This window comes from Pseudopodoces humilis, chromosome 7, assembly GCF_049639895.1.
Source record: "Pseudopodoces humilis isolate 2021_Gansu_Grassland_sample_001 chromosome 7, ASM4963989v1, whole genome shotgun sequence".
Classification (NCBI taxonomy): Eukaryota; Metazoa; Chordata; class Aves; order Passeriformes; family Paridae; genus Pseudopodoces; species Pseudopodoces humilis.
Window position 1 is genome coordinate 52,329,145 of NC_142206.1, and position 26,976 is coordinate 52,356,120.

Below are 26,976 nucleotides of genomic sequence, written 5' to 3' on the forward strand. Positions count from 1 at the left end.
TCCCTCTGCAATCCGTAGAAATCCTCAAAAGAAGTAAGGAAATTAATCACATAAAGCTGACGTTCAGTAATTGGGGGAGTTGGAAGGGGTGTTAGGGGGGTTGAACCTGGGATCAAGAGCTGACTACTGGCTTGAGTTATAAATATAAGATCTGAGTTACAAGTTAGGTCTTTGTGTAGTGAAAGAAAGAGTGTTGTGCATGAGCTGAGTAGTAAACTCATCAAATCATGAATGAAAAACAAGATACTGAAAAAACTGAGGATCCCATTATTCACTCTTGGAAATCAGGGTTAAATATATCTCAAAATACAATGTTTTCAAATACTGACAGCAATGACATTTTTTTCCATATAAATACTTCAGTGGGTTACCAGCTTTTTCAGGAAATGACCTTTAATTCTTTCTCTCTATGGGTATTAGTCTCAGAGGCTTTGACCAGCAGCCTTTTTTGGCATTGCTTTCTTGGTTTGGCTTTGCAGAATTGGGAAGGAAGGTGCTAGTGTAGCATATATTGCTTGTGTTCAGGGATGTGTTCATTTGCTTTATGCACCTCAGAATTTTAAAGGAGATAGCTGTGATTTCAGGTTATCCCAGTGTTCTGGATCCCTTTATGGGCCACCCACCTAAAACTGGAGCGCTTCTGCCCATTGGATCTTGTCCTTACTGTGCACAGTGATTGTGGAGATTCTGACTGTGTATAGCTAATTAAAAAATGCCATTCTAATTACTATATCACTGTCTCCCTGGATTATAGTTTCTTTTCTATGAGGAGATGTGGCTTGAGCCCTTTACTTTATGAAATAAAACTTAGATGTAGTTAAACATTTTGTATGAACAAATTCCCAGGGGAGAATTTACTGTGGAGTAAGAAGGCAGTGCATTATTCCCTCCTCGCCTCACTGAAGAGCAGCACGGCTGCAGCAGGCTCTCGCTGGGGCCAGGCACGTGGGGACTGCATCGGGAAGGTTTGTAAGCAGTGACCCTGTGGTGAGGAGGGAAGAGGGCAGTCACATAATTGCCTTGAGCTATTTTAGCTGTTTTTGTGATCCAAAAAACCACACTGAGAGGATTTATGCTAGCATGAAGACCTTGCCACAGTCATTTTTCTAGTACACTTGCTGTAGAATTAAAGCTGCAAGAGGATTAGAGATGGGAAAGGAGGTGGTTTGCTCTAATGGTTATTTGTTGGGTTTTTTCCTTTGTTTTTGGTCTCAAATACTACCAAATTAGGTTTTCTTTATACATACATTGTATTGCATTTGCCAGAAGTAAGTCTTGTATCTTGACAAGTCCTGTTCTCATTATGATTCTCTAAAATACACGTCTTTAGTTAAATTATGTGGGAAATGCATCATATTGGCAATCTTGCCCTTTGGATGGCTGATTTCAGTGGCTTCTCACACCTGTAAGAAGTGCCAGGTCTTCGTGTGCCCAGGAAAAGGATGTCCATAATTAACTAGAACCTCATCAAGGCAAATTATTTTTCTCCCTGATTGGGCAAGTGAAGCCTTTTCTCTCTCCATAGGCTTTGACTGCAGAAGAGAACTTGTGTAAAAAAACTAGTTTGTCTTGTCTCTGCTTTAATTTCTTTTAACTTAATTTGCATCTTCCTCCTGCTCCCTTTAGCATAGTAGATAAGGCTGAAGTGATTAAAGGAATACAAAGTCTCTACCTACATTGGATTTAAGTTGCAAGTAGCCTAACATTTAGATACAGAATTCAAGACTTGTTGCATAGGGAACATTTCTCATTATAAAACCTACACTGATGAGCCTTGTTGACAGTTTTTTGACCCTACTTCCTCAGCAAGTCAGCAGCAATATATATAAGTATTTACTTGAATTTTTATTTCCTATCCTTCTTTCTTCTACTTCCTTCTTTTCCTTATCTGCATTTCTTCCTGGCAACAGTTTTACAGCAGTGAGATACTGTATATTGCTTTGTAAGCTACAAAAATTCTGTGACAGTTTAGCGCAGCAGATGACAACTGCGACTGCTCCAGAAGAACGAAAATGCCAGTACTTGGAACAACTTGAGCTTGCTTGAGCTCACCTCCAAAGAGATGCCAAGTTACACTTGAGATATATCTAGACTGCTTAGGAATATTATCAACACCCTTTTAATGAACATCTCCACATCTAGAATGTTAATTTAGCCTGTGGGTTTTGGGTGCTTGGCCTATACTGGTGCTAATTCTCCCCAGAATAGAAATAGCTAGTTCTCCCCACACTGGAAAGCTGTCAGCCAAGACCAGATACAGGATAGCCATGGTGGAATTCAGACAGCCATGCAAAGTTAGTACTGTTTTTCATATGAAACACAACCTTGAAACAACCTGCATGTAGGAGAATTATAAGGTGGTGTTGGGATGCATCACTGGTGGCTGGCTTCTTTTCCCCCTTGGACTGAGATTGATGAGAGAGAGGCAGTTTTCTCCTGTTCAGACTTGGTTGGTTGTTTTTCTCTTATCTATATTACGTGTATACAGGGTACAAGGAGCTACATGCACTAAGAAAGGTGCAAAATAGTTAACAGAGAACTTCAAGGTCTTTGATATGTCTGTTTATCCAATTAACAAATGCCAAGTAAATTATTTTTTTTAGTGACCCAATGACTCGACAGCTGTGTGCTGCACTGCAGCGCTTTTTATCCAATCACTTATTACTACCCAAAAATCCTTCGAAGAAGAAAGAAGAGACAACACCCTAAATCCTCCATCTTGTCTTGTTTTTTAAAAGAGCTTAAAAAGTTACACACTCACGCTCCAAGGTTTTTCTGTTTAACACTTGTCTACATGGTGTTATGTGAAATTCAGTGCTTTCTTGAATGTCAGAGCGAGGTATCAGAGATAAGGGCACACAGTCTGTGCCCCTGACTCCAACAGGTGTGAGCAAACTCAACTTTGGAAAATTGAAATGTGTGAGTGTTCTATTAAACACTGTCTCAGTAACCATTCTATGGAGAGAGTACTCAGAGAATTATCTACCATTATTTTTCTTCATCGAAACATTTACCTTTTGGGGGGGGGAGGGGTTCAAATAGGTTTGATTCATCAATAAACAATCACCTCTGTTAGTTTTGGTGGTTGCAGTTGAAAGTTGCTGAACAAATAATTTTTCTTCCAGACAAGAATGTTTGAGATTTTTATTACTTTAGAAATCGATTTTTTCAAAGTTAAACTGGCCTGATAAATGCTTTAGGAGCCTGCCTAAGCATAGCATGATTTTTCCCTTGGTAGAAATGGAGGAGCTGGGATATGTGGGTGGGCTTTCCAGATTTCTAGGGTCATAGCTGGACATACGCAATTTAATGCTCAGTTACTCTTATGTAGAGACTTAGAGATCAGGTCTTCCTTTACCAGGCAAGATATTCCACCCCAGCTTCCTTACTTCTTGGGCAGTACATCCGAACAGATCTGAGCCTGTGGGTCTCTGCATTTCCCTGTGTATCTCTTGAGGAAATGCATGGGAGGTTCAGACACAGTTTTGTATGGTTGCTTTGCTTTTCTTTTGGGGCCAACATGCCCTTTTCTACCTCCATACAAGCAAAAACTGGAGTTTCAGTCAATGGGCCACCCCTAGTGTACTTTTGGGGAACTTCACTGCCCCCTCCTCTCTCTCAGACACCTCCAAATGGCAACCAGGACCCGGGACTAGTATGGGTGAAGAGGAACAGGATTGTCCATCTCAGCAGCAGTGAGTTAAACTCATCTAATACCTTGATCAGTCAAACATACATTGGGATGTGGTGGCTGTAACACATGTTTAGGAATTTTTAAAAATTAATTTTTTTAATTCTCTCATTTTTAATTAAAGTCTCCTTTCTTGCTGATGTACTCTTTGTCTCCTTTTATGTCCTTTGGTTTTGGGAAGCAGTGTCACAAAAGACTGGGATTCATGGTTTGAGTGCTGGATTCATTAAATTGTAATTAGCACAGCTGGCTGACTGGGCTGAGTATGTAAAGCATATCCAGAACTGGAGATACTTCACTGAAGAAGCCTTGCAGTTAGCCTGCTGCTTTCTTCACGGGAATATGTCATTTTTGCCACCTGACCTTATGGCTTCTGGGTTAATTTTTCACGTGAAAGGAACTTATTTTGCTTTGGACAAATGAGCCTCGGGCCTGCTTTATCTTCCGGGTAAGGAGGCAGCAGCAGGAAAACACATCTCTCGCGGGTGCTGCTGCCAGAGCAGTGAGGGGGAGGATGTTGCCTTCCCCTTTCCGCTCACATCCCGCCCTCTTCTTCCAGAATAAACCACTCTGATAAAACGTTGTGAAAGGGTTTCCTGCAGGGAAGCCTTCAGTAATTGAAAGGAGCTTACAAGAAAGATGCAAAGGAGCTTTTTACAAGAATATATAGTGACAGAACAGTGCGGGAATGGATTCAAACGGAATGACAGTAGGTTTAGATTAGCGATTAGGATGCTCTTTATAGTGAAGATGGCGAAGCACTGGAACGGGCTGCCCAGAGAAGCTGTGGATGCCCATCCCTGGCAGTGCTCTAGGCCATTTTGGATGGGGCCCTGAGCAGCCTGGTCTAGTAGAAGGTGTTGCTGCCTCTGGCAGGCGAGCTGGAACCAGATGATTTTTAAGGTCTCCCCCAAGTTAAACCGTTCCATGATTCGAAGAATAGGTGGTGGCCGGGAGCGGCCGCTGCCCGGGCGGGGCCGTCGGGCGGAGCGGGGCGGGCCGGGCCGCCCGTCCCAGGCTCCCCCGCGGCGCGGCCGGGCGGGGCTGGCGGCGCGGCGGGCGGGCTCAGCCGGGGTGTGGTCAGGCGGGCGGAGCGCGGTGCCGGCCGGTGTCCCTCTGCCTCGGTATGTCCGACTCCGGCGGCGGCGGGGGCGGCGGCCCCGGCGGCGAGGAAGGCGGCATGGAGGTGTCGGGCTCGGCGGTGCTGAACGTGGCCGACGTGTCGGTACTGCAGAAGCACCTGCGCAAGCTGGTGCCGCTGCTGCTGGAGGATGGCGGCGAGGCGCCGGCGGCGCTGGAAGCGGCGCTGGAAGAGAAGGGCGCCCTGGAGCATATGCGCAAATTCCTCTCCGACCCGCAGGTCCACACGGTGCTGGTGGAGCGCTCTACGCTCAAAGGTGAAGCGGGAGCGGAGTCGCCGCGGTGGCAAAATGGCCGCTGCCGGCCACAGCCGCCGCCCTGCCGCGGGTGGGAGGGGCGCGCTTCCGTCGTGGCCGCGTCCCCGCTCCGCCTCAGCGCGGCCCCGGCCGGGAATCGCCGGGCCGGGCAGTGCAGGCCCGCTCCGCCTCAGCGCGGCCCCGGCCGGGGATCGCCGGGCCGGGCACTGCGGGTTTGCGGTGGGGCTTGGGCGACGGCGGCGGCACAGACCGGGTTTGGGCGGGTCTCGCCGGCCGGCCCGGCCTCCCCCGCCGCCTTTGTTCCGCGGTCCGGGGCCCAGGCGGGTGCGCGGCGGGGCTGCTGGCAGGCTGTGGGCCCAGATTTGCTGTGCTGCGGCTGCGGCCGGTCCTGCTTGGAAAGGCACCCAAAGTGCTTCATCAGTCGGCCGTGACAGCGCTCTTGCGGCAGACAGGCTGCCGGGGAAGTGACCTCTTGGCCGAGGTACATAGCCGCTCTGAAACAGAACAAGAGCGTCAAAACCCCAGATAAAGGGAAAACGAGAACCCCCCAGCCTGAATCGACCTGTAAAAAGCGTCGTTTCTTGGTTGATTAGGGAGTTCCCATAGTTGACAAATGAAGATGTGGACCTTACCGTGGCTTTGTTTAGTTAACAAAGCCTGGTGACCGTGCTGCTTGCGCTCGGAAACTCATTAAATGCTGCATGAAATACTGCAGCTAAGCTGAGACTGTCTTGAGTGTCTTTGTTGTTCATATGCTACTGTAACTCACTGTTTATTTCGAAAATTACTTGTCAACAGATCTATTGCTAAATAAGCTCCTACTGTCACAGAATGCAGCCTAATGAGCAGTGACAAAATACAGCTAGGTTTCATCAGTAGTGCAGACTTCTACTTCTAAACAAGCCTCTACAGTCTGCAAATGGCTACCTGACTGCCAGCGTGAGCTTGCAAAATTCTACTATTAAGCTTCTGGATTGCTTCTCCTAGTGTGCTGGTGGTTCTGGTCTTGTATATTTCAAATCCTAATAAAGTCGTATTTCATATTGCATTATTTAACATGTCAACAGAAATAGTTTAACATCCTGATATATGCCCTGCAGTTGCTGCACGTAGAGAGAAACATCAAGAAGGTTCTTTCATTCACTGTCTATTCACTGTAAACTTCAGATCTTGCTTAAAAATATCCCATCATTGTTTATTTTGTGCCTATTTCCAGATTATCCTCCTCTGTCCCCTTTCACAGTTTTGAGGCTTCTTTTTCAGTAGGGTTAATTTTCTTGAAGAGAACAAAAGAACAGCTGTCTTTATGCATTCATGATGCAGTGTTTAATAAGATGTAAAGAAAACTGTTTAATATTAATGCAGATGATTCCTGCATTTTTGCTATGCCTCTATCATGAGAATGGTTATCCCAACTTCAGGCTGGAAGCAATAAAGATAGTGGTGATCAGTTGTCTCCAGGCTCATGGCATAGATATTGTTTTATGTGTGTGCATAAAAAGAAATTAAAAGACTCTACATCTTTCAAAATCCAAATACTAATTTATGATGCACAGAAGCCATTTCTGTCCGTATCTTCTGATTTGATAGCAGTTATTTGGGCAGACGGTATTTTATGAATGACAGACAGGTGTTCTGTTAACAGATCTGAAACTTCCAGCAGCATATGGAGAGCTCTCACACTACTAAAAATGTTGTTACTATTGAAGCTTGTCCATGGACTACATAGGGTGAAGTAGATTATTGATTAGAAGTACAATAAAACAGAAGCCTTATTTCTACATTATGAAAGCTGCTCTTTGGTGTCACTAGCTCCCCAGCCTGCCAGCTGCTCTCATACGGGTTCCTGCAGTCTCAGGTGCTGTGTTGTTCTGTGACCAGGCTTCTGGTGCTTGGGGCCACAAATATGACACTCTGAGGCTGTATCTCCTAAGGGCTGAAGGAAATCAGAACAGGACAGTCTGCTGTATTGTGTCCAGTCAGAGTGTGTCCCCCAACAGGGAGGAACCTGCGCTGAAATCACTGCATTGCAGCAGGACTGCCTGCCTCCCCAGCAATTACATCATCTATGATGCACTGGCTGTGCTAATGCCTGAGTACTTCCCATGGCTTAGCTTTTTGTTCTGTCAAGAGATTTTTTTTCTCCTTCAGAGACTTGAATTTCCAAATAATTTTCAAAGTAGATGTCTGAAAATAAAAAGCCACCTTTGAAAGAAGAAAGCAGCTGTTAAATGTTCTCACTGAAGCATAGTTGTCCTGGCAACATATCTCTGCAAAGAAATGTACGTTCTGTATTGCAGATTTCTCCCTCAGAATGAGTTATAATTAATTTATTGTAATGTTTTATTATTTTTATAGCAACCTAAATCTTAATGGAGTTTTGTTTAAAGACAATGAACCCATTCTGCATCTGAGAGATATTGCAAAGCTACATTTGACCTAATTTAGTTAATTAAGTTGGTGTGGAGCTTAATGGTTAGAAAATAGTCTGGTAATAGCAGAAGGTGGTTGAGAAGGAGTGACAGATGTGTTAGAAATTAAGTATTACTTACATACTATATTTTCTTGCAGAGGATGTGGGAGATGAAGGAGAAGAGGAAAAAGAGTTCATTTCCTACAGTATCAGCACTGACATTCATTATGGAATAAAGTCGAACAGGTGAATTAATAAAATAGATCTTAACATTTCCACTCTTTATATGTAAAGCCCACACTGGCAGATTTGCCTGCTTTACCTACAAATTGACCTCTGGTGTACCTAGTGCTTTAAGGCAGTGTTTTTGTTCAAGTGGCACAATAGCTTTTCAAGGCCGTTTTTATTGGAGGCTGTGATTAAAAAAGGGTGTGTCGTGTGGTTGAAAAGAGCGGACCTAGGACTTCTAGCTCTGGGGTTAAAGAAACAAAGTTTTATTAATTTTGGCATACATGCAGCTGTAACATACACAACTTGGGTTCAATATTCTTTGGTTATGTCTGGCTCTTACACATTTGTCAATTATCTTGATGCATATTTTACTCTGAAGCTTTGCAAAATGTGTTTTTTCTTTAGTGTGCCCCTACTTCAAAGTCCTTATTGATAGCTCAGCTTGCTTGAACCGTAAAGATGTATTTATTAGGAAGACTTGTATTCTAGTCTGTTAGAAGAATAATTGTGAAGTATGGTGACACAGATTACCATTTGACTTCTAGACTTGCAGTCAGATTAAAGCTGTTGTGTCACTTACGTTTCAAATTACTGGTTAGTAATTCTTCTCTGTTCCATAGCCTGGCCTTCATCAAACGTACAGCAGTGATCGATGCCGACAAACCAGTGTCTTCTCAGCTCAGAGTGCTCACTCTCAGTGAAGATTCTCCATATGAAACTTTGCACTCTTTCATTAGCAATGCTGTTGCTCCCTTTTTCAAGTCCTATATCCGAGAATCTGGAAAAGCAGACAGGTAATTCAGTATAAATACTGCATTTCTGTGTTAATGAACTAAAGGAAGTCTTTTATTATTAAAAAAAAAAATAACAAAAAGTGAATCACGTGAATTGTTTAAGCACAGTTGTGTATGATGCTGTTGCTGACTCTGGAAGCAGTTCAGCTCTGACTGTGTTATGTATGGTTTTTGGTTTGCCTTCTTTTATGGAAACATCTGTGCTTTTTCAGGGATGGAGATAAGATGGCTCCTTCAGTTGAGAAAAAGATTGCAGAGCTTGAAATGGGCCTCTTGCATTTGCAACAGAATATTGAAATTCCAGAGATCAGTCTGCCAATTCATGCAACCATTACTAATGTTGCCAAGCAGTGTTACGAACGTGGAGAAAAACCAAAAGTTACAGATTTTGGTGAGAAGGCTGAGGATCCATTGTTCCTGAATCAATTACAGTCTGGAGTCAACCGCTGGATTAGAGAAATACAAAAGGTAACCAAACAAAGAACAGGGGAAAAAAGCAACTAAGTAATAAGAACTTCTATGTAGTACTGTGTATCTTCTTCCCAGATTAACTGGTAAAATGCTGCTTAGTGCAGGATATTCTGAAGATCTGAGACCAGGTTTTTGAGTCACCAAGAGACAGGGGTCTAAATTAGGCTAAGTCTAGTCCAAAATTAGGCTAAGCCTCGTCTAAATTTGGAATCTAGTCTAAATTGTTTTACAAATAACCAAGGGTGTGACTATGTTGTACATATTGTAATAGACTCAAGGAACTGGCAGTAACCCTGTGAAATTTGTAACTGTTCTTCAAAATCCTTACAGCAGATTGAGAGTAACATCTCAATCACATCTGATTGGCCTGTCTTGTTATTTGCCCCTGGTGCATCCACAACCACTTCACAATGGTCACTGCAGGCCTATCTTGTAATCTCATACTTCTGCCTGATACTTTTCAGAAGAACTGCTGGTCTGTTTTTGTTACTCAAAAACAGCATCTGTGATACTAGTCTGAATTTTTTGCCTCTGTGCACAGGAAACACCTATTGCTCATGGAACAGTGTTGTCTTTTCTTACTTACGAGCATAAAACATTTGTTATCTTGCCTGGCTCATCTGCTTTTAACCAGAATACAGATACTGTTCAGGAAAGCAGCCAGGTGACATTTTTAGACTGTGCTGAAGATTATTACACGAGCGTCCTAAAACCAACCCTTAAGATCTATGGAATTAAACTTGTAATTTGTTGCATGTAGTTCCTACACTTTTCAAATAATGAGTGCCAAAACTGAGGTTGGATTATTAAAACCTGGCAGTTGTTGCATGTTTAAATTATATTTAGTAACAGCAAGTTTTTACAGTTGAAAGTGCACAAATTAAATGCTTTTCTTTCTTCTCTTTCTCTCCATTACTTTGAAGGTGACCAAATTAGATCGAGATCCTGCATCAGGCACTGCATTGCAGGAGATAAGCTTCTGGTTGAATTTGGAAAGGGCTCTGTACCGCATTCAGGAAAAACGTGAAAGTCCAGAAGTTCTGCTGACTCTGGACATTCTGAAACATGGCAAACGTTTTCATGCAACTGTCAGCTTTGATACTGACACAGGTAAAATATCTGTTCAATAACATTTTTCTCAAATGTCCTACAGAACTTAAACTGTTTCAAGACTTGAACATTCTGGTACAAAGAACAATGCTGTTTAGAGGAACCTTGGACTAGTTAGAGGTAGAGATTTTCGTCAATGAAATGAAAAGTTATATTCAAAATCTTTTCCATTTAGGTCTGAAACAGGCGCTGGAAACTGTGAATGACTATAATCCACTGATGAAAGACTTTCCACTGAATGACTTGTTGTCTGCTACGGAGCTGGACAAAATCAGGCAGGCCCTTGTTGCAATATTTACACATTTGAGAAAAATCAGGAACACAAAATACCCAATCCAAAGGGCATTGCGTTTAGTGGAGGCTATTTCAAGAGATCTGAGCTCTCAGCTGCTTAAAGTGTTGGGAACCAGAAAACTGATGCATGTGGCCTATGAGGAATTTGAGAAGGTGTGTTCATGGCTTTGTGATACTGGTTGCTGTATTTTTGCATTGGACTGTGACTCTCAGGAAGCATTTAATTTGGGAGCTAAAGTTCCTGTTCTAAAACTTTTTTTAGGTAATGGTTGCATGTTTTGAAGTGTTCCAAACCTGGGATGATGAATATGAGAAGCTGCAAGTTCTGCTGAGGGATATCGTGAAGAGAAAAAGGGAAGAGAATCTGAAGATGGTGTGGCGCATCAATCCTGCTCACAGGAAACTCCAGAGTCGTCTTGATCAAATGAGGAAATTCAGGCGTCAGCATGAGCAGCTGAGAGCAGTCATTGTGAGAGTCTTGCGACCTCAGGTAATCTTGGTTGTTACCAAACAAAATTTGTGTGGCTTCTTCAAAGTTGTTACTATTACTTGAAGTTACCAGCACAAATGTTTCCATGTTTAGTTTTGAGCCCTTGCTAATAGGCTTAGCTTTAATTCTGATTTACATTTCATAATACATGCTCATGTTAATAAACTCAGCAAGTCCAGACATAACACAAGAGGAGATTAATAAGTGTTTAAATCCTTGAACTTGGCTAAACCACAGTGGAAAATAAGATTATGCCGCACAGTAGTGGAAGTTTGTAAAGCAACTGTCTTGCCCTATTCCTACTGGAAGTTAATTCTGAAGCATGACTGAAAGTTTGTTAAGAATTTATCACCGATTGTTAGGGGGTTGGTGCAGTGTTTTTTAGAACCAATTGCATCTTGCTACTTCCAGGGAAATTTTGAAGTATCCAACTCACTAAACTGTGATTCTAATGTAGGTAACAGCTGTTGCCCAGCAAAATCAAGGCGAGGTACCTGAACCACAGGATATGAAAGTAGCAGAAGTCCTGTTTGATGCTGCAGATGCTAATGCAATTGAAGAAGTCAATCTTGCATACGAGAATGTTAAGGAAGTAGATGGGTTGGATGTTTCCAAAGAAGGTACAGAAGCCTGGGAAGCAGCAATGAAGCGCTACGATGAAAGAATTGATAGAGTTGAAACAAGAATAACAGCCCGTTTGAGAGACCAGCTCGGTACAGCAAAGAATGCCAATGAAATGTTCAGAATCTTCTCTCGGTTTAACGCCTTGTTTGTCAGACCTCACATTCGCGGTGCCATTCGTGAGTACCAAACACAATTGATCCAGCGTGTGAAAGATGATATCGAGTCTCTTCATGACAAGTTTAAAGTACAATACCCACAGAGTCAAGCATGTAAAATGAGTCACGTTCGTGACTTGCCTCCTGTGTCTGGGTCTATAATTTGGGCAAAACAGATTGACAGGCAGCTCACTGCTTACATGAAGCGTGTGGAGGATGTCCTTGGCAAAGGCTGGGAGAACCATGTGGAAGGTCAGAAGCTAAAGCAGGATGGAGATAGCTTTCGCATGAAGCTCAACACTCAGGAGATCTTTGATGACTGGGCAAGAAAAGTTCAGCAGCGCAACCTTGGTGTGTCTGGTCGCATCTTCACCATTGAAAGCACTCGTGTTCGAGGTCGAACTGGAAATGTCCTGAAACTGAAAGTGAACTTTCTCCCAGAAATAATTACACTTTCAAAAGAAGTCCGAAACCTGAAGTGGCTTGGTTTCCGTGTCCCACTAGCAATTGTCAACAAAGCTCACCAAGCAAACCAGCTCTATCCATTTGCTATTTCTCTCATTGAAAGTGTCCGCACATACGAGCGAACGTGTGAGAAAGTAGAAGAGCGTAATACTATCTCACTGCTGGTCGCTGGCTTGAAGAAAGAGGTGCAAGCTTTGATTGCAGAAGGAATTGCACTTGTGTGGGAATCATACAAACTTGATCCGTATGTACAGCGGTTGGCTGAGACTGTCTTCAGTTTCCAGGAAAAGGTTTGTGTTTTCTGTGAAAATCTGCAAAACTTACATTTGTAATTCAGTAATGTGTGGTTATCTAAAAGTGTCAGTGGATAGCTGAGAACCAGTTCTGCAGCTCTTGCACTAAGTAGCTGACTGAATGGATCTTTTAGTAGTGCTAAAATTGCTATTAGCAGTACTATTTTCATTTGATATTGCTAAAATTGATGGATTGCTGCATCCAAATAAAGATACGTGATTAACTGTTACTGAATATTGTTATTGTTTCTTTGACCTAACCTGTCAAACTAAACATCCCACTTTTCCTAAACTATCTTAGGTGGATGATCTGCTCATTATTGAAGAGAAGATAGACCTGGAAGTGAGATCATTGGAAACATGCATGTATGATCACAAGACTTTCTCTGAAATATTGAACAGAGTTCAGAAAGCTGTGGATGATTTAAATCTTCATTCATACTCAAATTTGCCAATCTGGGTCAATAAATTGGATATGGAGGTAGGTTTGAGATCAAGGAGTGGTATACGTTTAGAGGTAACATTTTATTCAGATGCAAAATATATTTTGATTATTGTCTTTATAGTCACCCAGAGTGACTTTTATAGTCATACCAGAGACTAAATTCTCATTCCCTGAAAATTTCAGGGTATTTTTGGTATGCAGAAGATGCAAGACCTGTGTTGGGGTTTTTTTTGCTGTTGACCTTTGGGATTAATTAATTCAAGGGGAGTTTCATCTTTTGAAGAAAAAAGTTTGATGCAGTTTGATGGCCTAGAGGGTGCTGGGGGGAGCAAGGTAGATAAAGGGTGGTGGAAATTTGCTAAGCAAAGACTTGTTGCCCTTATATTGTTTCTTTCTGCCTGTTAAGTTTCAGATCACTGGTCACTAGGCCACCTTCAATACTGTTCAAATTGCTTAATTACATTAAAGTCCATGAGGACCAAGAGAAGCTTTGAATTTTATTCAGTGCAAATTTACCAAAACTCCTAAACCTCTTTCCAAACCTGGAATGGTTTGGGTTGGTAGAGACCTTAAAAATCATCTAGTTGCGGCCCCATTCCGTGGGCAGTGATGGCACTGATTTGGTAGCTCAAAGCCCCATCTAGCTTGGCCTGGAACACTTCGAGGGATGGGGTATCCATAACTTCTCTGGGCAACCAGTTCCAATGTCTCACCACCCTAATACCTAATTCTAAACCTCCTTTCTTTCAATTTAGAGCCATTATTCCCTGTCTTATTGCTACAAGCCCTAGTAAACAGTCCTTCCAATTCTTGTAAGCCCCTTCTGGTGCTGGAATGGCTTAGTAAAGGAGCACGTGGTTCTTTGAGGTGCTGTAATGTGCTTGTCAGAATATACTGGAAGTGGGGATCTTCATGCAGTGAATATGCAGTTTTTTCCTCCAATGTGCCTCATTTTCTTTAGATTGAAAGAATCCTGGGTGTTCGTTTGCAAGCTGGACTGAGGGCCTGGACCCAGGTTCTTCTGGGACAAGCAGATGACAAAGCAGAAGTTGACATGGATACAGATGCTCCTCAAGTGAGCCATAAGCCTGGTGGTGAACCCAAGATCAAAGTAAGTGTTACTCTTTTTTTTTTTTTTGGTTGGTTGGTGTTTTCCTTATTGTGAATTAACTAATGCAGAAATTATTTCTGAGGCTTCTATGGAAGATAAATACTTTTTCTGCATCTCTTTTTGGAGAAATATTTTCCTCTTTCCATTTAAGTGCGAGTTAATAATGGAAAAGTGCTTTTTGAAGTTCAAAATTCTTGTCTATATATAGCAGTATCTGCCAGTAAAATTGGGTGTTTTTGCTGTTTCTGCAGAACATTGTACATGAACTAAGAATAACCAACCAGGTGATATACTTGAATCCTCCAATTGAAGACTGTAGATACAAACTTTACCAAGAAATGTTTTCTTGGAAAATGGTAATCCTGTCGCTGCCAAGAATTCAAAGTCAGAGGTATCAGGTAAGTAATGAAGCTGTGTCTAAGTCTGAGCAATTGCTTTCACTTAGTAATTAACTGTCTTCAATATATTAGTGTATTGATCTAAAACCAAACCAGAGTGCCCTGGAAGTTCATGTATATCACAAGTATAACTGTGGTTCATAGGTTGGAGTGCATTATGAGCTGTCTGAGGAAGAAAAGTTCTATCGTAATGCATTGACGAGGATGCCTGATGGCCCTGCAGCTCTGGAGGAGTCATACTCAGCTGTCATGGGAATTGTGACTGAAGTGGAGCAGTATGTCAAGGTAGGAGGCTGACAGGATATAATGGAACAGCTAAAATGAACATGGAATTTCAGTTTTCCTTGGGGCTGGAGGGAAACGCATCTTTTGGAATACACTGGAGAAGTTCTGAACATTGTGAAATACCTCCATTAGGTTTGGCTGCAGTACCAGTGTCTGTGGGATATGCAGGCTGAAAATATTTACAACCGTCTTGGAGAAGACCTGAATAAGTGGCAGGCCCTTTTGGTTCAGATAAGAAAGGCAAGAGGAACATTTGACAATGCAGAAACCAGAAAGGAGTTTGGACCTGTTGTCATAGACTACGGCAAGGTAAGAAATTGTAATTATTTGTTGTGATAAATGAGTTTCAGAATAGATGTATAACGGAAAATAGCAAGGGTGACAAATTACTATGTAACATTCACTTGTAGGTACAATCAAAGGTGAACTTGAAGTATGACTCCTGGCACAAGGAAGTGCTCAGCAAATTTGGCCAAATGCTTGGTCAAAATATGACAGAGTTTCATTCACAAATTTCTAAGGTAAGAAAAGCTTTAATTCCAGCTTTTAACTTTCAGATCAGCTGTTGTAGAATGCTAAAATGCTAATTTGTGCCCTTAACAGTCCCGTCAAGAGCTGGAGCAGCATTCTGTGGACACTGCTAGCACATCAGATGCTGTGACATTCATCACATACGTGCAGTCCTTGAAACGTAAAATCAAACAGTTTGAAAAGCAAGTTGAGGTATGTTTGTTGTCTTTTGCTAATGATTCTGACTTGTAGAAATGTCAGGTTTAGCTCATAAAATGCAGCTTCATCGTAATCATAAAAGTATGTTCAAGTTCTCTTAAAAACAGAGTCAAACTTCATATTTTGAAAAATCCTGTGAGCTCTATAGTGAACTTATTAAAGTACATTTATTTAGCCTTGCAGCTTAAGTTTTGTCTTTTTAACTTAAAACCACTGTGTCTTGTAGCTTTATCGCAATGGTCAGCGCTTGCTTGAGAAACAAAGGTTCCAGTTTCCTTCCTCTTGGCTGTACATTGACAACATCGAAGGAGAATGGGGTGCCTTTAATGACATTATGCGTAGGAAGGATTCTGCCATTCAGCAACAAGTAGCAAATCTGCAGATGAAAATAGTTCAAGAGGATCGTGCAGTGGAGAGCCGAACAACTGACTTGCTGACAGACTGGGAGAAAACAAAGCCTGTAACAGTAAGTAGTGATGATTAATATTCAGTGAATGAGGTAGATTTACTGCATTCAGTAAGAAGTAGGGAGTTCGTTCTGATGCTTTTTTTGCGGTTTTTCATTTTAGGTGATAGTAAAAGTCTTTTTAAGGGTTCTGTAATAACCTGACATTGTTTTGATTTTTGGCAGTATTTGCAGAGGGAAATTTACCCTTAAAACATAGGCCTCTGTTAGGTGCAGAAAAGTAAATTACTTTCTTGACTAAGAGAGCTTTGTCTGAGACAAGTGTGTGTCAGAGGTATGCATGTAGGAGAATTCAGAAGCAAGCTGCTTTTTGCTCTTTCCCCCCCCCACCGAAGTGCTTTTTGGTAAAGCCAAAAAATGCATGTAAAAAAGAAATGAGACTTACTGTGGAATAACTAGTATGTTGTCTTATTGTCAGCAGAATGGAAATGTAAAAAAATTAGACAAACCAACATTTATATTTAGTCCTCACTTTTAACATGCCTTCAGCGTAACTCTAGGATTATTGGATTAATGTATCCCATGCAATCTTTAGGGAAATCTACGTCCAGAAGAGGCTCTTCAAGCTCTTACCATTTACGAAGGAAAATTCGGCAGGCTGAAGGATGACCGTGAGAAGTGTGCGAAGGCCAAGGAAGCTCTGGAACTTACAGATACTGGACTGCTCAGTGGCAGTGAGGAGCGTGTCCAGGTACTGCCGGCTCACACACTTGCCAGCTTTGGATAAAAATGTTTCAGTTCTGCCATTTTCTCCCTCAGGAGAGTGACTACTGTGTGTGCTGTATTAATATCAGGGCACAGTCTCCCCACTGACTCAGTTCTAGCCTTCAGAGCTTGTCTGTGATCTCTTCATTGACTGTCTTAATCTTTTGGAAGTCTGATGTGAGCCAAGATAGAAAATTTCTACTTGGTCACTTGCTGTTGCAGTTCTGTTGAACTGGCAAGCTATCCGAAGGTTTTTGATGTATAAGAAGTATTTTGTTTAACTCACTTATACTATTGACTTTGAAGAAATTAGGAATAACTGCTGATGTTTGATACACTCTTTACTACAGGTAGCCCTTGAAGAGCTGCAGGATCTCAAAGGTGTCTGGTCTGAACTCTCTAAGGTCTGGGAACAGATTGATCAAATGAAAGAACAGCCCTGGGTCTCAGTACAGCCTCGCAAGGTACTTCAGTTTTGTATACATGAACAACATAGCTGACACAAGTATATGCAAATTAGAAATTAGACCTCTTGAGACAGACATGCTCTACTGTCCATCTGGATCATTTTCAGTGTTTAGGTAAATTTTTCAGTATGTTGTGAGGATGTTTCTTCTGAAGCTAACCTAAAAAATACTCACAGGATTGTCGTAATTTAAGTAATTTTACAGGGAATTTATGCATTTTCCATAGTTTGAGATTGGACTGCATCTACAGAGAAGAAACTGATGTTTTTACATAGGCTGTTAGACCTCATTAGAGAAAGTTCATTATACAGTTGAGTAAACAGCATTGATTTTAGTTCAGTGCTCCGGAGGTAAAGAGCAGAAAGAACACTCATCTATAAACTAATTGCCTGTGACAAGATTGCATCATAAATCTCAGTCAGACCAATAAAATTACATTCTCAGCAGTAGAATAACCACATCTTAGGGAAATAAGGGTAACACTTAAAAGAGCTGTCCTGTTGCTAAAGTCTCATTAAAGAGTTTCTGTGAAAAATGTGTAGGCAACTTGTATGACTATGTGCAGGAGGATTGTAGAGGAAGATTTCATTTATTTTACGTTACTAACAGCTTCGACAAAACTTGGATGGTCTGCTGAACCAACTGAAAAACTTCCCTGCCCGTTTGCGACAGTATGCCTCCTATGAGTATGTTCAGAGACTTCTGAAGGGCTACATGAAGGTAAGTTGCACGCATTTCTAAAATGCATGTGTTTTATATTTAAGTTCAAAGATGTAACTTGCTTTCTTTTCTTCTGTAGATAAACATGTTAGTTATCGAACTGAAATCTGAGGCACTTAAAGACCGACACTGGAAACAACTGATGAAGAGGCTTCATGTTAACTGGGTTGTCTCAGAATTGACCCTGGGCCAGATCTGGGATGTTGATTTACAGAGAAATGAAGCAATCGTCAAAGATGTTCTGCTGGTGGCTCAGGGAGAGATGGCTTTGGAAGAGTTCTTGAAACAGGCTAGTAGCAGCTCTTGTATGTATGCATGTAATAGCAAACCTGAGGGTTGCTGTCAGATTGCTACTTGTCTAGTAAACTTGTCACTCTAAGCTGTTGAAACAGGTGCTAAGACTCCATGGTTTGCTCTGTTTTGGGGAATAGTTTAAAGCTATGTAAACTTCCTCTGTTGAAACTTTCATTATTTGGGAAAAGCAGTTCTTGGTAGTGACTGCAAAGATCCCACCTTGAACTGCATCATAGTCTCAATGTTTTTAACAAAAAGCTTGAGTGTAAAGCCAGATTCTTCAGGTAAAAAAGTAGTATCTGATTACTGTAATTCATTTCTGCTTTGTAACTACGTTAGAGCAGAAATGATTGATTTCGTATCTGAAACATTGTTTTCTTCAGATAAGAGAAGTGTGGAACACCTATGAACTGGACTTGGTCAATTACCAGAACAAGTGTCGTTTGATTCGTGGATGGGATGACCTTTTCAACAAAGTCAAGGAGCACATTAACAGTGTGTCTGCTATGAAGCTGTCACCATACTACAAGGTAAAATGGAGAACAAAGCTGAAGAATTTTTGTTTATTTCTGCCTTCCGCTTCTGTTTAGTTTTTATTTTTGTAAGCAGGGACTATATTCACTGTTTAAAGCTGACAGACTGTTAATTGTATATGCATAACTCTGAAAAAACTGTTTCCTCTAATAATTACTAGTAGTCAAACACTTAATAATATTAAAATGAATATTAATGCAGTGTTTAAACTTCAGGTGTTTGAGGAAGATGCCCTTAGCTGGGAAGATAAGCTGAACCGTATCATGGCACTCTTTGATGTCTGGATAGATGTCCAGAGACGGTGGGTCTACCTGGAGGGTATCTTTACTGGCAGTGCAGACATCAAGCACTTGCTGCCTGTGGAGACCCAGCGGTTCCAGAGGTAACTTTTTAATTTTGTTCTTTTCTTTCCTCCCTTGGGGCACCATGTGGACAGGCCTGAAACTTCATGACTCTCTCATAGTACTCTCTGAGTTGAAGTACTGACTGCATTTTTATCTGGTACAGCTGCTGTAGATACAAGTTCATCAAGATGTGCAACTATGACAGAAAACGTTTATAGTAAACAAGCTGATGTACAATTTTTAGAAGATGATTTGGACTCAGGTGCTTTCCTTGCTAGTTCCAGTCAGTTACTTCAAGGGTTTTTCTGGCATTGTGGCTGCAGCAAACAGGCTGATTTCTGTTGCTGCTGCCTTTAATCTTGCCCTTTAAACATTATTTACTTCCTCTCTTTTTAGCTGGTCTGATCATATGTACTTGTTCCACACACACGCTTGCCGTCAGATCAAAGAATCATATTTATGCATCTCCTCAGGAAGTAAAGATAACTAGACCTGCCCTGGACTTCGTAGATTGAACATTACAAAGAAGTTAGATTTTGTTGTTGTGGGCTTGAGGTAGATAAAGAGGAATTTGGGGAATTTAGGCTTGTGCTCCCTAGAGCTGCTGCAACCATTAGTGGTAGGTGGTCATTTAGAGACAAATAACTTTAGTGTTCTGTAGGCCTGTGGTTACTGAGTTTGCACTAATGTATTGTGTTATTTTACTTGCAGCATCAGCACTGAATTTTTGGCACTCATGAAAAAGGTGTCCAAATCTCCACTTGTGATGGATGTTCTTAACATTCAAGGTGTGCAGAGATCATTAGAAAGACTGGCAGACTTACTTGGGAAGATACAGAAAGCACTGGGAGAGTACTTGGAAAGGGAGAGGTCCTCTTTCCCTCGGTAAGCAGTTGACTCCTGAATTAATCTCAAGTTTCTGTGCAGGAATTGGTTTACTGCTCTGTAAAGCCTCTGCCAGTTCTTCTGTGGTGCATATATGAGATGTTATGACCATTTAAATATGTATTGTCTATATTCAGAATTCAGTTACAGATGCTTCTCTGGAAGTGGGGCTGAAACTTCCTTTACTTGCTCTTCTATGGCTGGTTACAGGATTTTGAATATTGCCTAAGGAACCATTGCAGCTGATTTCTGTAACTTGAAGAGCTTCTTCTGCCATTTGATTGAAGTATAGTGTCCAAATTGTCACAGTCCAGTATTCAGGTCATTGATTTTGACTTACCTGTAGTCCTCAACTAGTTTGTCACATCGCATGAGAAAGTAAGAGTGAGGGAGGTACTGAGCAGGAGCTCTTCATGGCTGATAGGCAATTCAGTGCCAAACTCTACTGTGGGTATTTCAGAGATGGATTAGTAAAGAAAATGATCCACACTGTGGAGCATGTATACACTTCTGTATGGTGCAGACCGTATGAACTTAATGTGGACACTGAGGTATAACACTGAGGTATAACTGCTAGCAAATGGTTCATGCACTCCTGCAGTGTTGAGGAAATGCTTGTAGTGGCCATGGATGAAGCACAAATTATAAATTAAATGTGATAGTTGGAGTTCTGATATAGATCTAATTTTATGTAATTAATAGGTTCTACTTTGTTGGTGATGAAGACTTGCTTGAAATCATCGGAAACAGCAAAAATGTTGCTAAGTTGCAGAAACACTTCAAGAAAATGTTTGCTGGAGTTTCTAGCATTATTCTCAATGAAGACAATTCTGTAGTTCTTGGAATATCCTCACGTGAAGGAGAGGAGGTATAGCTGCAGTATTTCTTTCAAAATAAAATTACGAAAATAGGTGAATGTGGGCTGACTTAAACTCTTAATACTTGCAGGTGCTGTTCAAAACACCCGTCTCCATCACAGAACATCCCAAGATCAATGAGTGGCTCACTCTTGTTGAAAAAGAAATGAGAGTGACCCTTGCTAAATTGCTTGCAGAGTCTGTTACTGAAGTAGAAATCTTTGGAAAAGCAACTTCAATTGATCCAGCAGTCTACATCTCTTGGATTGACAAATACCAGGTATTAATGTGGAACACTTAAGTATACTGCAGCTTGGTTACTTCAGCAAGGAAAACTATCTGATGAGGTTTTTTTACACAGGCTCAGCTTGTTGTGCTGTCAGCCCAGATTGCTTGGTCTGAGAACGTGGAGTCAGCCCTCAATGGTGGAGGTGGAGACAACAGTCCTCTCCAGTCTGTGCTAGCCAATGTTGAGGTCACACTCAATGTCCTGGCAGACTCTGTGCTGATGGAGCAGCCACCCCTTCGCAGAAGGAAACTGGAGCATTTGGTAAGTAAAAAACTCCTTTCTTTTTCAGAGTTTACAGGTGCACATTTTTAAATTTTAAGGAAAAAATTGATTAGTCTAAGACTTAATATTCCTCCAGGAAGAGATTTTGTGCAAATTAAGCAATTACTTAAAGGCTTGATCCTTAATGTAGGTGGTGGTATTTTTTCACTCTAGTCAGCTTAATGCATGATACCATGTTATAGGCTATCTCAGCGAATTGATCTTGAAACTGGATCTTCCAGGTATGGAAGTTACTGATTTTTTTCATAGAAATGTGAAATTTGTCATTAAGTTGCTTGTTATTGTAATCATAGTGTGCTTTTGTTTGTAGACAGGGATTGGAGGTGGGAGGAGAATTAAAATCATCCTGGGTTATTTCTAGAGGGAAATACCTGGTTTCTGGCAAGTAAAATACCAAGTTCAGTAGTGTAATGGATTAACAGGCTAACTGGGCCAAAGTGCTTTGCTGTAAACTAGGAAAGTCATTAAGAACAGTAGGTGATATTACTAGTTTTGGCTTTGTAGCAAGAGATTTTAAACCAGAGACAGGTTTTAGGTCATGATTTCTAAGTGATGGCAATTCACTGTGCTAATCTGAGAAGCTGTAGGATTCCTGTCTTTATTAGGATGTCTTTCTTGGCTTTTATTGTTGTGGTCTTAACAAGTTACTTCATTCTCCAGATCACTGAGTTGGTGCACCAGAGAGATGTTACAAGATCACTGATCAAAAGCAAGATCGACAACTCCAAATCCTTCGAGTGGCTTAGCCAAATGCGGTTCTACTTTGACCCAAAGCAGACAGATGTTCTGCAACAGCTCTCCATTCAGATGGCAAATGCAAAATTCAACTATGGTTTTGAGTACCTTGGGGTTCAGGATAAGCTGGTGCAGACTCCTCTCACTGACCGCTGCTACCTGACAATGACACAAGCCCTGGAGGCAAGACTTGGAGGGTCACCGTTTGGTAAGTTTGTGAGACAAGTGTATAAAATTCTTACCTTCTCTAATATATATGAGAATGAGTGGTTTAGGTCACTTAAAGAATCACCAGTGAGGTATCAGCAAAGGCAGGTTTAATATGAATTTGTAAAAGCACAAAAAATTCTATGGCAAGGTTCATTCTATTACTTACAGAATATATAGATAAAGCGCACAAGGAGAAATCTGATTTTAAAAAATCTAAAATTGTTTATGTGGAGACTGGGGACACAGAAGGATAAGCAGGGATAACAGTAAGGGATGCAAAGGGGTAAGAGAGACTACTGTTGGGTCACAAGGCTCCCTTGCCAAACTTAGCTTTAGACTGGATCAAATTTAGGTGTAAAAGATTTAGCAACACTTAATTACCTAACAATACAATAATAGCAGTACTTGAACAATTGATTAATTTAAAACAAAATTATTCAGTAGGATTTTCTATAAGCACAGCAGTAATTTGATGAAAAGTTTAGCTTAATTATAGACCTAAATTGGCAGCACTCATAAAGCACACAGACATGAAGTATGTGCAAAGATATACCTATAAAAAATTCCCCTTGAGTTCAGTGAAATACATCAGATGTCTTTGCATCTCTCCAGAAATGCAGGGTTGGGTGTCAGTGGAGGGGGGAGGTCAGTCCGGGTTCAGTTGTCAGCTTTCAGTGGCAATCCTTCATTGCGTACTGGAGGGATCACAAGCTCCAGGAGGCATCCCACTGGGAGGGAGATGCTGCATGCTGCAGTCCAGGAGATGTCAAAGGATCTCACTTAGGACCACTGTTTACAGAGCTGCAAAGTTACTGTTTCTAGTCAGCAGTAAATTTCCATCCTGGCCACAATCCAAGTTGGTAGTTACTGGAACTTTTCTTGAAAAGTCAAACAAGAGAAATACTATTCTACATGCTCTGTTGTTCAGACAGAAAAAATAAAACAGTAGCTTGTTAGACAGCAGAAGCTGTGAGTGCAGAGAGGGTTTCTGATAAGCTCAAGGGGAGCTAACTGGTGCTGTTAATGTAGGACAAAGCCTAACAAGCATTCCTGAGACTGTAGTGTGACCTGGGATGGGGTTTAGGGGGTGGACTGGGGAAAGGATGTGCAGCCCCACAATACAGTGTTAATGTGGACATGCAGAACACTTATAACTAAAGTAGTCTTTTGGGGGAAGTTGAAATAGTTTAGGTTTTGTTTGAACCCTCTTGAAAAGGCACCTTCACAATCCACATGCTGGCAGATTGCATGAGCCGGCAGTGCTACTCGGATGATAAACTCTAAAGTATGTCCATCCCATTTCAAAAACAGGTCCTGCTGGTACTGGTAAAACAGAATCTGTTAAAGCTCTTGGACATCAGCTTGGCCGCTTTGTGTTGGTTTTCAACTGCGACGAAACATTTGACTTCCAGGTAAGCTGTTTGATTAAAACAATGTAGTCTTTGGTAACAAGCAGTAGGAATCTCTTCAGAACCCTGAAACGGCCAACAGTGTTTATTTTCAAGATAATTATGTGTAAATCCTAACTGAGCTGGTATCTGTGGGTCATGTAGAACCTCTGTAACAAAAAAAAAATGCCTAAAGCAGAAGTGGGATGGAACATTGCTAGAGCCTGGGTTCTGGGTTTTTGAATGGGTAGTCCTGTAACAGCAAGTTGAGGGAAAGGAAGAGGAAGTACAGGAGCAGGGACTTAAGCCTGGCTTTAGGAAAGTATATTAGACTATGTAGTTTGAATTAATAGTACTGGTTTAATGAGGAACAGATGAGAGTGAGATTACTGAAGTAGCTGTACTGTTACCAAATTATTCTTTACAACACAGCTGTGCAGTTTACCTCAGCATGTGAAGAATTCTTCAAAACGAAGAAAATTTATCCAGATATTTGAAGATTAATGATATCTTCAAACTTAGAACCAGATGAGATGTTTCTGTAAACTGAAACACAGCAAATTTTCTTCAGATGAAAACCTTGGTCAAGTGTATAGATAAAAAACAATATAAAAAATGGACAAGGAATCACTAAAGTTTACGGACTCTGATAGGTTGCCCATGTGTGGATTTTTTTCTGTACAGCTGTATTTTGACCAGATCAGGATTCCATTTAGCCAGCATTTGGCTTGCAGGGGTAACTGTAAGAAAATGCCTAAGGGGAAGTATTAATACCACAGATAATGTGATCCTTCCTTGCCCCAGCTCCCTTCCTCCATCTGACAGTTAAGACAATCAGGATGTCCCAGAATAAGTGTGTTACTCTGTTCATGCTCCTTTTCTTCATGTATCATTTCTTCCCTTAAATCCACTTGCACACTTGGTTCTATAACATCTTTACCAAATTGTTCCACTGTGCACAATTACTACGCACTTCATGAAAGGGCAGCTTCTTTTGGTTTTTTTTTAATGATGCTTAAGTTCTTGTAGTAGAAAAGACAGTCAATAATTGATTCCTATTCATCTGAAACCAGTAGATTATAGACCTCCGTCACATTCCCTCATGTTGCCTTCTCCAGAATCTTACCTTAAGGGTTGTTCTTTATGTAGAAAGGTTATCATACTCTGGCCATCCAATTTGCTCTTCGGAAATGTTTTGTAATTCTTGTACCCTGCTTGTGATAAAGGACTAGAACTGCACCTGACATTAATGGTATCAGCAAGCAAAACATTATGCAGTGGACTTAGTTTGCCTGTTTTGGAGCAGTACACTGAGTTCGGTAGGTAGTAATAGGGAGCTATGATCATCTTCTGTAGTTCTGTGAAGCAGTGAAAGCTGAACTTCAGAACCCTTTCATAACTCTTAAAATACTACAAATACAGTAACCTACAAATAAACACAGCTTCTTCCTGCCTTGGATGCACTATATGAAGTGGACTTCTCTGTTCCTTTTGCCGAAGCAACTGAGTGAATTTTCCCCTCTCCATGCAGGCAATGGGACGCATCTTTGTGGGACTTTGCCAAGTGGGTGCGTGGGGCTGCTTTGATGAGTTCAACAGACTGGAGGAGCGAATGCTCTCTGCAGTTTCACAGCAAGTTCAGTGCATCCAGGAAGCCTTGCGAGAGCATTCCAACCCCAACTATGACAAGAGTATGTAATTCTTCTCTAACGTTCTTCATGTTGTTTTCTTGCTCAGCTACATTTCTTGCAAATAATGTAAAGATGAAGCTACTTTATTGCAAAACTTAAATATTTGATGTAACTTTCAGTTCATAGAAATTTATATTGTTTGAATTGCAGTACTGGAGAACCTGCTGTCCATTACTCTAGGAAACTAAAATAGAATAACGTATGACTTCAGTTCTCAGAGTGATGGATCACTGACTCAGGTATAACTAAATGCACTCTCTTTTCAGCTGCAACACCTATTACCTGTGAGCTGCTGAACAAACAAGTCAAAGTGAGCCCTGACATGGCAATCTTCATCACCATGAATCCTGGCTATGCAGGCAGATCTAATCTGCCTGACAATCTGAAGAAGTTGTTCCGTAGCTTGGCAATGACAAAACCAGACCGTCAGTTGATTGCCCAGGTCATGCTGTACTCCCAAGGTTTCCGTACTGCAGAAGTTCTTGCCAATAAGATTGTACCATTCTTCAAGTGAGTAACAAGTTTGTCTCCAGTCAGTAACAATAGAACTTACATTCTTTACAACTCACTAAGCACATTGTGCAGCAGTTATTTTAAGTAATTAAGTAATTTTAAGCAATAGTTTCAAGTAAAAAATTATATTTACCGAGTGTTATGTTGGTTCATACTGAGAAGCAAATTGTATTTTGTCTGTTTTGTTTCTTAGGCTTTGTGATGAACAGCTGTCCTCCCAAAGTCACTATGATTTTGGCCTGAGAGCACTGAAGAGTGTTCTAGTTAGTGCAGGAAATGTGAAGAGGGAGAGGATTCAGAAGATAAAGCGGGAGAAGGAAGAGCGTGGTGAAGTTGTTGATGAGGGAGAAATTGCTGAGAACTTGCCAGAGCAAGAGGTAATGTGTGTGCAAAATTCTTTACTTCTGTAGTAGAGGATGCACACTAAATAACAAAAGTAATCCTTCAGTGTTTACCATTTAGTATTAAGCCATGTGAACAAAATGTTAGCTACCAAAGATAATTTGATTGCTTGAAATCACCAAGTTAAACATGACTTCTCAGTCCCTGAATCATAGTGAAAAATGCATTCACAGGAGGTGGTGCATCCATGACACTTACTGCTACTCAGCATCTTCAGCAATTAATTCCAAAAGCATAATGAAGAGACATAAGAAAGACTTATATAAACTGCAGATCAACAAGAAATCATTTGGTAGTTCCAAAGTTGAAACCAAATCAATAGCTGTTTTGACTAAGACTACCCTGGTCTCATACTTAATCAATAAAATATTTTGTGAAGTATTCCTTGTCAAACACATTTGGTAAAGTGAACTTACAAAAAAAATCTTCAATGAAATGTGACTCTCTCTCTGCAGATCCTGATCCAAAGTGTATGTGAAACTATGGTACCAAAACTGGTTGCAGAAGACATTCCACTGCTGTTCAGTCTCCTTTCTGATGTATTCCCTGGAGTACAGTATCACCGTGGAGAAATGACAGCCTTGAGAGAGGAACTTAAGAAAGTGTGTCAGGAAATGTACCTTACCTATGGTGATGGAGAAGAAGTTGGTGGCATGTGGGTTGAAAAGGTAAAATATAAAACTGAAAATGTGGAGCTGAAATTTATGTATAAGACTAAATTTCCTTTTATATTATGGAGTCGAAAGCTTTTAAATTTTTCTTATCTTAAACAAACAATACCTAAAAGCTTAGATTAAC

At 41.0% G+C, this 26,976-nt stretch overlaps 1 protein-coding gene across 1 annotated transcript in view; it reads left to right on the top strand.

Moving 5' to 3' along the window:
• The first annotated feature begins 4,782 nt into the window (after nt 1–4,782).
• DYNC1H1 (dynein cytoplasmic 1 heavy chain 1) overlaps nt 4,783–26,976 on the top strand; it is a 45,148-nt gene continuing 22,954 nt past the window's right edge. Inside the window, exons 1-32 of the mRNA XM_005520123.3 lie at nt 4,783–5,088; nt 7,660–7,747; nt 8,353–8,526; nt 8,739–8,994; nt 9,921–10,107; nt 10,283–10,554; nt 10,664–10,891; nt 11,349–12,425; nt 12,730–12,909; nt 13,835–13,984; nt 14,236–14,382; nt 14,527–14,667; nt 14,800–14,976; nt 15,078–15,188; nt 15,271–15,390; nt 15,623–15,862; nt 16,398–16,553; nt 16,918–17,031; nt 17,644–17,754; nt 17,834–18,043; nt 18,432–18,578; nt 18,798–18,964; nt 19,638–19,811; nt 20,514–20,679; nt 20,760–20,948; nt 21,030–21,218; nt 21,900–22,182; nt 23,496–23,596; nt 25,104–25,263; nt 25,530–25,773; nt 25,970–26,153; nt 26,634–26,846. Of these exons, the coding sequence (XP_005520180.1) occupies nt 4,818–5,088; nt 7,660–7,747; nt 8,353–8,526; nt 8,739–8,994; nt 9,921–10,107; nt 10,283–10,554; nt 10,664–10,891; nt 11,349–12,425; nt 12,730–12,909; nt 13,835–13,984; nt 14,236–14,382; nt 14,527–14,667; nt 14,800–14,976; nt 15,078–15,188; nt 15,271–15,390; nt 15,623–15,862; nt 16,398–16,553; nt 16,918–17,031; nt 17,644–17,754; nt 17,834–18,043; nt 18,432–18,578; nt 18,798–18,964; nt 19,638–19,811; nt 20,514–20,679; nt 20,760–20,948; nt 21,030–21,218; nt 21,900–22,182; nt 23,496–23,596; nt 25,104–25,263; nt 25,530–25,773; nt 25,970–26,153; nt 26,634–26,846 (6,627 nt within the window). The 5' untranslated portion in view covers nt 4,783–4,817. The remainder of the gene's footprint in view (nt 5,089–7,659; nt 7,748–8,352; nt 8,527–8,738; nt 8,995–9,920; nt 10,108–10,282; nt 10,555–10,663; nt 10,892–11,348; nt 12,426–12,729; nt 12,910–13,834; nt 13,985–14,235; nt 14,383–14,526; nt 14,668–14,799; nt 14,977–15,077; nt 15,189–15,270; nt 15,391–15,622; nt 15,863–16,397; nt 16,554–16,917; nt 17,032–17,643; nt 17,755–17,833; nt 18,044–18,431; nt 18,579–18,797; nt 18,965–19,637; nt 19,812–20,513; nt 20,680–20,759; nt 20,949–21,029; nt 21,219–21,899; nt 22,183–23,495; nt 23,597–25,103; nt 25,264–25,529; nt 25,774–25,969; nt 26,154–26,633; nt 26,847–26,976) is intronic.